At 52.6% G+C, this 13,091-nt stretch overlaps 1 protein-coding gene across 1 annotated transcript; it reads left to right on the top strand.

Moving 5' to 3' along the window:
- Positions 1 to 319: 319 nt before the first annotated feature.
- CSUI_003703 (uncharacterized protein) lies at positions 320 to 9,388 on the top strand (the record flags this gene model as incomplete). The annotated part of the gene is made up of 3 exons (XM_068063898.1): positions 320 to 6,558; positions 7,073 to 7,836; positions 8,157 to 9,388. Coding segments are annotated over exons 1-3 (5,820 nt in total), but the record flags the coding sequence as incomplete, so codon positions are not given.
- Between the last annotated feature and the right edge of the window lie 3,703 nt (positions 9,389 to 13,091).

Below are 13,091 nucleotides of genomic sequence, written 5' to 3'. Positions count from 1 at the left end.
TTTCAAGTATCTCCAAACATATCTTTAGCATAATATACAAAACCCGACGCATCAACGTTCAGACGGAGCGAAACGCACTTGATGCGGCTAAGCTGGGGGTCTGGGCAACGCACTACGCTTTTCTTCATGTGGCTCTGTACAGAGGCACACACTGCCTGTTGCCCGAGTTTTACCAGCACAACCCGTAAAGGCACCGCTTGTGAGACGGGGGCATGTACAAAAGGCGGCAAGTAGGGTGGACGCTTGCAGTGCAGGGGCGCGCCTGCGGTACTTGCCAGCAATAGGGCCCCGGTACCACTCTGCGCTCTCACTTCCTATAGGTCTTCTCGGGAGTGTGCGACGCAGGAGAAGCGCTGTGAACGCAACGCTCGCCCCTTTGACCCGCTGTGCGGCCCTCCAGCTATAAAAAATTGCTCTCTTCAGTCAGACGGATGCCGGAACAGTAAAAAAGGTTTATCCCGTCACTCCGCCCATCTGCCGTCTGTACTAGGCCCCCCTGTGTAAACATCAACTCCATCGCTGGAGTTTCTTTTTCCTCAGACAGTTACGTGTCTATCAGCCGGGGTGCCAACGTTTTGCGATTCCCATTATTTTGCGCCTTTCTGATTATCTCGTAGACATTTTGTTTTGCTTCTCTCTCGTGAGTGCATGTGGCCTCTCTTCTGCCGGTCATCACCGCTGGTCGCCCGACTTTGCACATCCCAGACCGCATCGGGCCATCCGTACAAAGCTCATGTGATGCCCGTACTCCTCACGTGTACTGTTTTTGCGCCGTAGCTTCTGCGCTGACGGCTGTGCGTAGGCCTGCAAGTCCGTAGGAGCGTCAAGAAGTATTGTCTCATGTCCGCACATCCTATGGCGTACAGATGCCCGTCTTCCGGGCTCTCGGTACTGTGGCGCCCTTCTTGTGGTCTCATGAGTCAGGCATTTTCCCAAGATCTGCCATGAAAGAGCGGTACGGTTCTCCGGTGCTTCCCGCTGCTGCCAGTCCAGACTGGCTATGCCTTCCATAGTTCCCTTCAGTCCTGACAGCGGCGGCGGCCGAGTACTCCTGCCTCGCATTTGAAGTAGTTGGCCATCACTCACGTTTTCTACATTGGTAACAGGCTGGCCGGAATCTGGTGACTTCTGTTTTACCGGCTGTAGTACACAGAGTGTAGACGGTTCTTTTCTCGGTGCATTTCGCCGCTGTAACCCATCACCGATGACCTCTCCTCCGGGATGACCATTTGCATTTGTGACTGAGACCTACACGCAGCGAGGAATTCCACAGCGGTGCTCACGATCCCCGCCTCCACCCTAAAACTGGTGGGTTTGCCAAGGGATGAAGGAGTTTGGTGCGCAATAGCCTTTGTTCCTCTCTTGTTCACCGTTGCCGGGGGCTGCTGTTTCAAGGCGTGTGGGTTCACGCTCCCCCCACTGGGGGCCCCCTGTTGTGCCGTCCTGTTCTTCGTCGGGCGCTGTGTTTTTCCTCTACGCAACGGTAGTCATGTAGTCCCTCGCAGCTGCTGACGTTTCGTCCTCTTCATGATTTGGCTTGCTGGGCTTCCCCAGTATTTTTCAAAACACGCCTTCTTGCACAGCCCGAACGTTTACAGCGACGCCCTTTTTCTGTGCTGCGGAAGGGAGCCTACACGTTAGGCAGTTTGAGAACCTACTCCCGGAAACAGCGTGAAACCAAACGTCATCTGATTTTGGTCCGGAGATCCTTGCGTGGCATTCTGGCCTTTTGCTAGCACCCTTCGCGTATCTTCTTTGCGAGGCAGTACGCTGTGACCACTCCTCTTAGGGAGTAACTCGCTCACGGCCTGCCTGCGGGGCAGACTTCTCAATTCTCCGAGTGGATCTCCAACGTGGAATCGGACACCCCTTATTAGGTGCGGAGTCTCCGTGTAGATGTTGAATTCATCTTTCCGCACGAATGTTTTTTTCCTACACTACTGCTGTAGAATACAGTTGCGGGCATGAAGGGGAAGTCTGAGGAACCTTTCCTTCTCCTGTCCGAGCGATATCTTTCGTCAAGCCGATGTACAACGAATTTGCACGCAGGATGTCTGCGGCGGTGCCTGATGTGAACCGTGACGATAGGTATATATGCGTAGCAGTCTCCGGGCCCAGTACAGACTTCGGAATCTACGGGACCGTTTTCATGGGACTCTTGAGGTAGAGACGCAAAGGACATACCCTTAGTCAGATGAGAAAGGGCGTTCGGGCATTTTCCTGCTACTGCGCAGCCACTTCTGCGGTTAGCAGCTTCGGGGTTGAAGCATCTCTTTGCCTTCGGAGTCAAAAGCCTGAGCTGCATTCGTTCGCGCAGTTCACCCGAAACGGTCTTGCGCCCGACGAGCCTGCGTATCACTCTCACTAACGAAGATCTGCGACGATAAAGGCCTGGACGGGAATTACTTTCTGGAGAAGGTAATCCACCTTTAGTTGGGCGAAGTTGGCGAATACGTGTTGGCTTGCTCCTGTGAGTAGAGGAGTTTCCGTTCAGTCGCATCACACATGTGCTTTGGATTGCTGAAATGGGTCCGTTACATCCTAGGATGGACGTGCCAGGCTTTCCCACCTTTAACTTTATAACTCTCGAGCAAGCGTTTCCCCCTTCAGCATTGTTCCTTTACAGCGCCTTTCCTCCTGCTAGAATCTCGACACAGTCCTATTCTGCAAAATGAAAATGCGGTCCCGGGGCTAAACACAGACAGGAAAACTCCGTGACGAGTCCTCATCTACTATGTCTTTCAAGATGACACTCCAGATCTCCTCTTCCCCCTCGAAGAGTCCTTTCCACTGCGCAAAAGAAGCAAGCGTCGATCTAGTTTCTAACGATTCTCCGGAATCCGCTAGTTCAGGGATGAATGGGCATGCAGATATACAGGCTTCCAGCATTGTACTTTCATCAACCAGGGAGTCGGTGGGGTTTGCCGAAGATGACGGCGAAGAGGATAAGGCGCCTGCCACAGAAGAGATCCTACAGTCTGTGCCCCCGGTTGACAGCAGCGGTTTCAGTCAGCCAGCGTCTGACAGCGGCGTCCAACAGAAAGAAGAGAGAGAACACGATCTTCAAGGGGGTGAAGCTGAGCACGCTTCTCGTCAAGCAAGTGAAGAGGAATCAGGGAAGCAGGAATTAGATAGTTTCCAGTCTTTACTCAATAGTGATGACGAGGAGATTGTTGCAGGCGCTGTCAGAGGTAACGATGAGGCGGCGTGTCTCCGCGGTGTAGGGTATGAGGATTTGAAGGTACCAGTGGGGACAGAGGAAGAGACAACATACTTGGAGATCACAGACGAAGGGCTGGAGAATGTGAACCACGTTCTTCGATCAGTAGACGCGAATACATCGAAGAAGCGCTCAGTTGCCTACGGCGACAACTGCGGGCCCCCTGTTGCCCAGGATCCGAACAGCCTCATCAGCCCCCGGGAAATTTCACCATCGCCTTCCTTGAAACAGCCACAAGTGGAAGGTGCACATACAGTCCCCGTTTCCCTAGCTGCCGGTAGCTCTGGCCATGGTGTCGATTCCGCTGTTGTCGCTGAACCTTCCTTGGGTTCCACGGATTGTTCTTCTCTGCTTGCTTCTGACTCGGATACAATGGGCCCTGTCCTTTCGTCAAGGAGGTTGAGTCAGGAAAAAGAAGACGATTTTACACCTACTTCTGTAGATTCTACTACTGGGGTGACTGATGTGAGAAAGACATCTGACTCAGTCCAGGCTAAAGAACATAGTCAAGCGAGTCCTTTCACGTCCTGTGTTCCTGTACAAGAGGGAGAGAGCATGATTCTACTAAAGGCGTCTCACGCAAGCAGCATAGTAGGCGAATGCAGTTCAAACAGAAGCGCTCATGCTCAGTCTTCGTTGTGGTCCACCTGTCATGCCAAACGTCGCTCATCTCGGGTAGCTGTGTCTGCTGCAGCTGATGCACTGCCATCTCAGTCGCTAGACTGGTGGAAGCTCTGCTGGCCGCCGCCATCAAGAAAAAGACACCACCCTGGAGTACACGGCGGTCCAACGCACAGAGAACGTCCTGGAGACTCCTTCCGTCCTTGTCCATCTGCTACGGTTTCCTTCGCTGAAACGGCCTCCGATGCGGGTACCACGGTTTTCCGACGCGCTAACCAAGGCGAGGGTTGGGGAACTGATGTCTGCTGTAGCTACGACGTCTCAGATTGTGACCGGGCAAGAGAGAGGTTTACACGAGAAGAAAACGGGAATGAGGAGCGTACCGGGCGTACACCATCATTCTACCCCACGCCAAAGGTTCATGACGAGCGAGGAGACCTAGTGTTTCCTTGTGTATCCGGTTGTTTTGTTCCATTCAGACAACCTGTGTCAAAAAGTCCTAGAGAGGTAACAGATGGTGTTACGCTCGCCTCTTGCCGTCGCCATTCTTCTCCTCCGTTCTGTGAGTATTCATCGGGGGGTGGACATTTTCCTTTGTCAACTACTTCTGATACGAATACTGGAGAGGATGATGAACTACCTCCTGCAAGGTATTCCCTTTCTCCTCCGTCTCGGTGGCGTCAGCACCTGCAAGAGCAGTTGAGCCAAGAAATACCTCCTCCTGAATGGTTACGTGACCCTCGATCAAAACCTAGGGGCGGTGCACCTTCTTTTCTTAGTCCGTCTTCTGCTGCGCGCGGACGTGTCTGCTATCCACCATCTCGTCTGTCTTCGTCAGAGAAGATCTGGGGGGTAGAAGAAGATCTTTCCGATAGCCCTGAGAGTCTCGTGACACCCGAGATTCATCATCACCCAGGTCATCAGAAAAGAAGACGAGGCCGGCCTGTCACGAAACGGCGAGGAGAAGATCAGTCAGATCCTTCTCGACTTAGTCCTCTCTCTACTCCTATATTTGTCTCATCTTCATTTCCAGTTTCACTCATGTCTAGTGAACCTGAACACAGATTATACGGTGTTTCTGTCGATGAACAGGGGAACACCGGAGTCAATCAACATCATCTCTTGAGCAGAAAAAGAAACTCCGGGGATGCAGGCAGTAGTCCGGCTAATCTTTCTACGGGGGTCTGTGTCCCTCTTTCAAACGGTGGTGGTACACGTAGTCACTTGCAGAAATGCTCACCTCGCGGTTACGCGGGGTCTTCCAGTCTTCCTCTGTCATGTGCAGAATTTCAGTCCGTTAGTCTGTCAAGTGGACCAAAGAATAGCCTTTTATCGTCCTCATCCTTTTCACTCTCCATCAAAGACTCTCATGCTGTCCAGCCCTGCTGTATGCCAGCAAAGGCCGGGAACCGTCTTGACCCAGGACCTGGGTCACTGGGGGCAATGGGTCGCTCTGCAAGCCTTGAAAGTGGAGGGAGGGTTCGAAATCCCCAAAGACATCCTCTCTTTCATACAGATGGAGAAAGCGGTCCTCGCCTGGGAGTTACGGATCTTCTTTCCCCTCGCATTGTGGATTGTTACTGCTCCAAAGATCTTACTTGTCCAAGCTGTGTAGACAAAAAGAAGAAACCGTCTTTCACGTCTCGGAGTGCGGCTGCCTTTGCAGCGAACGCAGAGGAACTTTTGGTTGTAGAGGGTATGCCATCGGCTACATGGACACCCCCTGCCTTGGCTAACTGGAATCCTGCAGACATGTCACTTAAAGACTTACAGCGCTTCTTGGGCTCTTTGCTAGGGGGAGACTCCCGTGTAGGAGATCTGACTTCAGCAGGGTTTCACGTGGCATGGATGAGTTACCAGTTTCTGAAGCAGCTTGAAAAGAAGAACCTTTCGTCATCTGAGAAAATTTCTGTACAATTGCAGTCACACAAAAAGAGCAGCACACAGAAATCCACTGGAGGAGGCGGAGGCGGGATGACTCAACAGAGTTCTGTCTTTCAACAGACATCTAAACCTTCCAAACCGATCAGCAGCTCAAGCAAACAACCCGGGGGAAGTGGAGGGCTCGGAGAGAGAAAGAATAACGGGGGTGGACTCCCAGGGGCCGGAGGAGACATCAAGGGTGGAGGGCTAGTGATATCGACGCTGAAGGAAGTATCGGAGAACAGTAGACGTCATGACCGTATTCCACAGCAATCTAGACCGGGCTTTGATGGAAAGAAGTCAAAGGTGGGAACTGGGCTCGCGTCTCTACACCGGCATCACACCACTAACCAAAGTCTGGATTTTCACGGCCAGTCTAGAGCTACGGAAGGGGGAGGACAGGGGTCTATGTCGACCGGGGGAAATAAGACTTCATCAGCACCATCGATGCTGTCTACAGCCACGGCTGGAGGGCGACAGAATTTAGCGACTGCGTACCCTTCAAGCGGGGTCAGGAGACTTACGAATGCAGGAGGCTCACTGGCCTTATCAGACGAGAGAAACAAACAGGATGAAGTAAAGACTCACGATCTGCATAAGTGTAGAGGTAGAAGTTCGGGCCCATCATCCCCCCCAGGGGAACAAGCAGACGGGAATAAGACAGCCGCACCAAAGACAGCTGACCGTGACAGGAGAGTGACAAGAGCCTACGTAGGCAGGGTGCCTTGGCAGACAGTCTATGGCTTCGAAGATGTTGAGTGGCCTCGATTTGTCTGCGGGACAATTGACCGAAGGTAAGACACGAGGAAGGTTTTACTTAGACACCCCCGAAGATCAAGTGAACCTCTGATGATCTCTCGGCATGTTGTTGAGGAGCATTCATCACATCTGTGTCAGTCAACGCGTAGGCGGATAGTAAGGTCGGTAGAGCGAAATATATGGAAAAGGGTGGGGACACAGACAGATAATAAGGCACATCCAGGGGGAGTATCTCTACGCGTCCTCGTAGTTACGCAGGAACGGAACGAATTTCTGATTGAGGGCGAAAAGAAAATCGCAAACCGATGGTTGAAACCCGTTTTGAATGCAGGCGTAGATCAAGCAAGATTTGGGAGGATGTTCTCGGACTCTAGCGAATCTGCATATTTAGCCGCTTAGTGAGCTCGGTGAGAATCGTCTCTAGCATTCTCTTGAAGAATTTGCGACACCAGAAGACGAAACTTCAGGTGAGGTGAATATGCCGCTCATGCCTCCGTTTGTTCCGGTAGGAAGGCGCTTGCGGCGTTTGTTCTGCTTCTGTATGTACAGATGGGTTCTACAACAGTGTAATATAGGAGTTCCCATAAGTGCAAAGATCTCTTGTTCCTCCCCTTCTCGTGGAAAAGCTTCAGCTTCATCATCTTCTCATTTGGCATGCCCTTCGTCTTCGTCTCAAGAAAATCCTAGGGTGGCACCGTTGGCTTCGGGAGGTGTCCGCGCTTCTTCTTCGTCTGTGCCTCAATCATCGCCAGGAGGAGGCAGTAGGGAAGTCAGCATCGACAAAAGAAGCAACACAACAGCGCCACTTCCATCCGAAGCTGGACAATATTCGATGATTCGAGAGCCGAAAGAAGATGAGCCGGTATCTCATTCCAGTGACGACATGGCACCAGTGAACAAAAAGCTTCGATCGTCAGCTGTTGCTTCTTCTCCTCTTCCTTCGTCAGGATCGTTGTCTGTGTCCTCGCGTTCATCTCGGTCAGTCACCCCAAGTACACAGGATGATACAGTTACGTTGGGAGAGAGGAAAAAAGCAGGAGTCAAACCAACAGGAGACAAGCAGGAGACTAGACCAGCTGGCCGTCGTCTTACCTCCTCTGTTTCTTCGACGAATTGTAGCGAAAGAAAGAAAAATGTAGGGACAGGAGATCGGTCGACTATCACTTCGAAAAGTAGTGAAACCAAACCTCAAAGCGGCGCTGGAAGCGTAGGCGGACGGTATGAAATTGCAGTGCAGTTTGAAGAGTTCCCTGTATCTGCTGCTGACTGCATGTGGCCTGATGCGCCTCCATTGCCGGAGACCCTCACCCCAGGTACGGGAGGCATCTCGTCCTTCATTCATACTTAACGTGAATACAGTCTCCACGTCCAAGAACGTACAGATCTAGGTACTTTCGTGTGTACTACGGCGCTGCTATCGACGGAAACGACTTCACTCATAGTCGATGGTATACAGGCCTTTGCATTGCCAGTCCGATCGTCTGTTGCCTGCTGAGACCGTGACCTTTGTCGCCTGTGCTTCTGTTGTTTGTCTCGTGGTGCTCTCCGGGGATTCGTTCTTGTCAAGCACTCATGCTGCTGCTTCCCTACAGTGCCTTTTGTTGTTTATGTGCCTGTCCTTATATACTTTCAGGCCTGCAAGTGCAGGTGGCTGTAGAACTCCGTGGCCGCTTTGCGTTCTGGTGGGTGGACGCAACTATCCAGAGTACTGGTGGTGATGGTACCTTCCGGTGTGTCCTGCATACGGACCTGTCGCGCACTGGGTGGCAAGAGGTAGGTGTGAAAGCTGGCTGTCTTCTTGGTGATAAAAAAGGCAACAGCTTTTCTGTTTCTCATTCCGAACTTCTGATGGAGAATCAGGACGGTAGGGGGGAAACACTGACACTGTCTACTCCGCTAAAGGAGAAAGAGACACCTCCTCTCGGACAAAGTCAGAAGGTACCAATGGTAAAGTCGGAACCAACTAGTGACAAAATAACGAATAGCTATAAGCCTGAAGGGTCTTGCTCGGAGAGTTTGAAGATGGAAAATGAAGGCACGGAAAACCACGGAGATGTTGCCAAGGCGTCTCCGGTAAGTGATCCTGGAGAGAGCGCAAGGGTTAACATACACGGAGTAGGAACACAGCGTACAGTTGATAATGGTAGCAGTCGCAGGGGCGAGAGGTCGTCTGGCGTTATTAAGCGAGGACGAGTCGAGAGAGGAATTGATCAGAATGCTCCAAAGAAAAGGAGAGGAGACAGTGCGGAGAATGACGCTCCTAGTATGGGCAGTCGCAGCGACGCAGCGCAAAACAAAACAGTCACCCAGGAAAATTCGAAAGGGTGTATTCAGGTGGCTGCAAGTCAAGGTGAAGAGGAGTCGTCAATAAGGACAGAAGGACGTCTTTCTCCTGGGTGCGCAGCCAGCGTCTCCGAGAGCGATTCTCTTAATCGTCTGCCAAATGCAATTACCGTTGCTAAGGAAGACACTCACCTGGGATATCCTGAGAAGCCTGAACTGACGTTCCTACAACAAACCGAACAGCGTCGCAGCATCCCTGATGAGGACCTCGAGGCAGAGGATCATGTTTTTCGAGAGCCCAAAAGTATAGCCGCCGTCGAAAGAGAATTTCCCGGACAGTCAGGTGTACATGTCTCCGACAGTAACAGGAGCAGCAGCAAAGCATGCGTTGAAAATACTGAGACACAGAGCAGTCACATGACTACCGGGAACCGGCAGGATGAAGAGAGCAAGCCTTCGAGCCGAAGCAGCAGTACAGGTCCTCATAATCGGAGTGCTATGAACAAGCGGCCCCTTGGTGGAGGAGGAGGCGCCCGAGGTCGACCATCGAAGGGCAGGCCGATGATGTTCGATCGATTCAAGGTACAAAAGATAAAGAGAAAATCGTAGTGAAACCTGGGAAGTCAACAGATCCTTGTGGGATGGATTCTGATAGTTCACGGACTGTGCGTATGTTGGTTGATAAACCTCGTTCGCCCTGCTATATGTGTACCCTCCTAACGTGACTGAACAGCAACCGAGTCTATTCCGATATGTCTGGGCGAGTGCGTGTCTACCTTTCTAGGTGTGTATGTAGTTATAAACTGCAGCAGGTACCAAGTGCTTTTCTTTATCTCCCTCCGTTACTAGTACCCTGTGTGACCACGGCGTTCTGACTTTGGCCTCGGGGATTCGCTTGCAGTTCCTCGTTTCGCTTCATCAGTAATGGATATCTCTCTGATAGGTAACTGCCTCCACACAACTAGAGGCTGACTCGGCACAGGAGAGGCCTTAGTCAAGCGCAGGCACCAAGGCGAGTCGGCCAAGTTGTTCCAACTCCAACCCGGTGCACTAGAGTGGTCCTCGTAATTACTGGCTCTACTCTGTGCCCCCCCTTGGGGGCTGGGGTGAAGCACAGATGTACTGGATGTGGCTTTCGTTTTACTTTTCTCTTGTTTTACGTTGTTCAGACTCCACAGACATATCACGTATCCGACTTTTCTCCTCCTCAAGTACCCTTGGCCTGTCCCCTGACACGTCGCTGGCGGTTGCGGCCCCGCCGACTGGATGTTTCAAAGGATCTGCACCCAGGGGCGGTTATCTGTCTTTCTGGAGCAGCTGCTTCGCTCTTCCTCAGCATTCCTCACTCACAAGCCTCTCCCCCTCCGTTCATGATGCGAGATGCAGTCATCCATCGAGTCTTCTTCGCCCGTGATAAGCCACCTGTCGGTCGCGGCCTGGGGGGCGAAGCCGCCGAGGTCGTAGCGGGGGACGGCCAGGGAGAAAGGATTGGGGGAGAAGAGAAAAACACGACAACTGAAGCGGCAGAAGAGCAACAGGAAATGAACTTGGCAGGAAAGACAAGAGATACAGAAAGAGGTGGAGGAGGCACATCACATGAGAGGAGTACAGAAGACAGCCGAGGTTCTTGTCACGAGGCTTTGGGGGGACGTGTGAACAACAATGACGAGAGGGCTGTGAGCACTGGAACTGCACATGACGCAGCGAAGAGAGAGAAAGAAGGGATAACTGAACCAAGCGTGAGAACCCCGGAGAAAGGAAAAAAGACCGAAGTTGGCGAAAACGACGACGGAGAAGCTGGAGCTGAGGTGGGGGGCGCTTCAGAAACAACAGAAGGCGACAAAGGTGAGAAGGCAACAGCGGAAAAGGGAGAGAGGGTAGCGCAGTCGAAAGGGAAAATACCACCAAGCCGTGCATGTATCAAAGAAGGCCTGTTAACGCCCCCTTCCTCTGAAAAAGGTCTGAGCAGTAAGAGCCTTACGTCCCCACATTTCAGTGTTCGTACCGGTTCCCCCTCACGAGTGAGGAAACGCGGATATATGTCATGCAGTGTCGGCGATATACGATCACGCCATCAGACCCACGCAACTGCTAACAGCTCTGGTAGAGGGAAGAGTACGCCTCAGCGCCTCGGTAAGCGGTCCAGTTCTTGGTTTTCCTCGGGGGTTGGTGGCACACCTGTGAAGAGAAGAGAAAGTAAGGGTATTAAGGCCAGTCGCAGGCATATGACGTCGGCGTGCTCTTCTTCCACATGTACCACTCAAAGAGGCCCGAGCGAGGGAAGAGCGAGCAACGATACTAGCATTAGAAAGGAACCTGAAGGAAATGATAAAAAGACGAAAGAGACAACCACGAGGGTCGAACACGTCGGCAGCAGCACGGGCGGTGGGGCACAGCAGCAGAGTTGTTTTGACGGTGTATGTCCTGGGGAGCCTGTAATGTACGTTCACCTCTATTTTCCTTATGGTAACCAGCAGCGGATCGTAAGCGTGGAGCAACTTACCAGGCATCCGTGTTACAGATTGCCTTATGACCTGCATGCACATTTTCCTCCTGGTAGTGGACAAAGTGTGTTGAGGCAGGCGGAGGACTTCCTGTGGGCGGTCCCCAGAGCCATTCCTGTCGATATTGCTTCACAAGCTTCAAGCTGCACTCGTGCGCAGGGAACTGACAAGGCGGGTGCAGAGGGGTTGCCATGCATGAAGACAGAACCCTCAGCTCTTCCTTCAACGGTTTCTACCCTTTCGACTCGAGGAAGGAAAGAGAGTGACTTGCAAAGTGCCGATCGCAGCAACGTGCCAACCCCCTCTCTTTCTAGCACAATCCAGCGATGGGATGAGAAGACGGGAATTCCAGCAGATCAATGGAAAGACTTCCCTCCTTTCTGTTTGGTTTATGCGTCTTTGGAAGACTCCCCGTTTCGTTTGCCTCGCCACCTCGAACTTGCTAAGTTGCTGCAGCCTGAGCTCGACTTTGATGCCCTTGCTGAGGGCGTCTGGAGACTTCGCTTTGCACAGTGGCGCCGCCCTAATATCATATTTCCGGGGGCTGAACTTGATATGCCCTTGGTAAAGTCAGAATATCAGAGCCAGCCGGATCAGCTCAGGAAACCCTTACCTGGAAGACACAATGTATGTCCTGCATTTCCGTGTCGCCTTCATCACCCCAGTGACGGACCGCCTGCATCGTGGATGCCGACAGTTTCCTTGGCTTCGTGGTCCCGAGATCATTGCTGGGTACCGTATCCTACGGATATGCGAAGCGGCTGGCCTCGGCGAGCGTTACCTCCTTGTGCAGAAGAAGACGAACAACGTGTCAGTCGCTTGGCTGCTGTTGCTAATGAAAAGCCGGACACGCAAGAAGCAGTGAGGAAAGGTGCTTTAGAAGACAAAGAGAGAAGTGTCGCCGCTGTGCCTCTTAGTACAGAGAATTCAGCGCCGGTGGTGAAGCAACAGACGGAGCTAGGAAAGCAGGTTACGTCTTCCCTTGAAAACAAGTGCGATACAAGCACCCGGCAGCATGGAGACGCAGGCCCTACCTGGCAGTTTTCCAGGGGGAAGCGATTCAGCATGAAGACCGATGTACCAGACAAGAAACCTGGTGGTGCCTGGCCGCGTTCCCAGGCTTCTGCTGCGGCGAGCGGCCTTCAGCATACCGAGTCCAGGTCTCCCGTTGACTGCTCACTCAGAAACAGTCAGGATTTGAACGAAATCTTCGCATCTGGTATCTGCCCGTGGGCGAAGCTCACTTGCCTGGACGGCGGGGAACTAGACGCATCTACAGGCTGGACTTCATCCGCGCTCTCGCTGTATGAAAAGCTTCTCTTATTGCGGTGGAATCAGCAGCAAGCTGTTGCTGAAAAGGAACGGCTTTGTCGCGTCCGCTTCTCGTCTCCCTACCGAACTGTGGCAGACGATATTCTCCAGCCGTTGACGCATTGCGCCGGATGGGGCCGTTTCAGCATACCAGCGGACCTCGATCCCGGTCAGGACCAAACTGACGTAGATCTTGTGCAGCAGCCCGCAGGAGAGGGCGACGCTGCAGTAAAGGGCCAGGTCGGAAAACTTCCATTGAATATTCAAGGCCTGCACGAGAGCAGTGCTAAGAAGATAGACAGGTCTCGCCAGCATAACCACGGCGGTATCCGTTGTCCCGCAGGCGAATCAACCCCAGGTGAGAAGGAGAGAAAGCATGGCCGACCCGGTAGACCTGCAAAGTTACAGCAGGACATCACGGCAGTCGGTACTGCCCAGAAGGCCGTAGACCGCGTCACACGAAGGTCGTC

The sequence above is a fragment of the Cystoisospora suis genome (assembly GCF_002600585.1).
Source record: "Cystoisospora suis strain Wien I chromosome Unknown contig_1670, whole genome shotgun sequence".
Lineage (NCBI taxonomy): Eukaryota > Apicomplexa > Conoidasida > Eucoccidiorida > Sarcocystidae > Cystoisospora > Cystoisospora suis.
The sequence above is the reverse complement of the archived record's forward strand: the minus strand, read 5'-3'. Positions and strand labels throughout refer to the sequence as shown.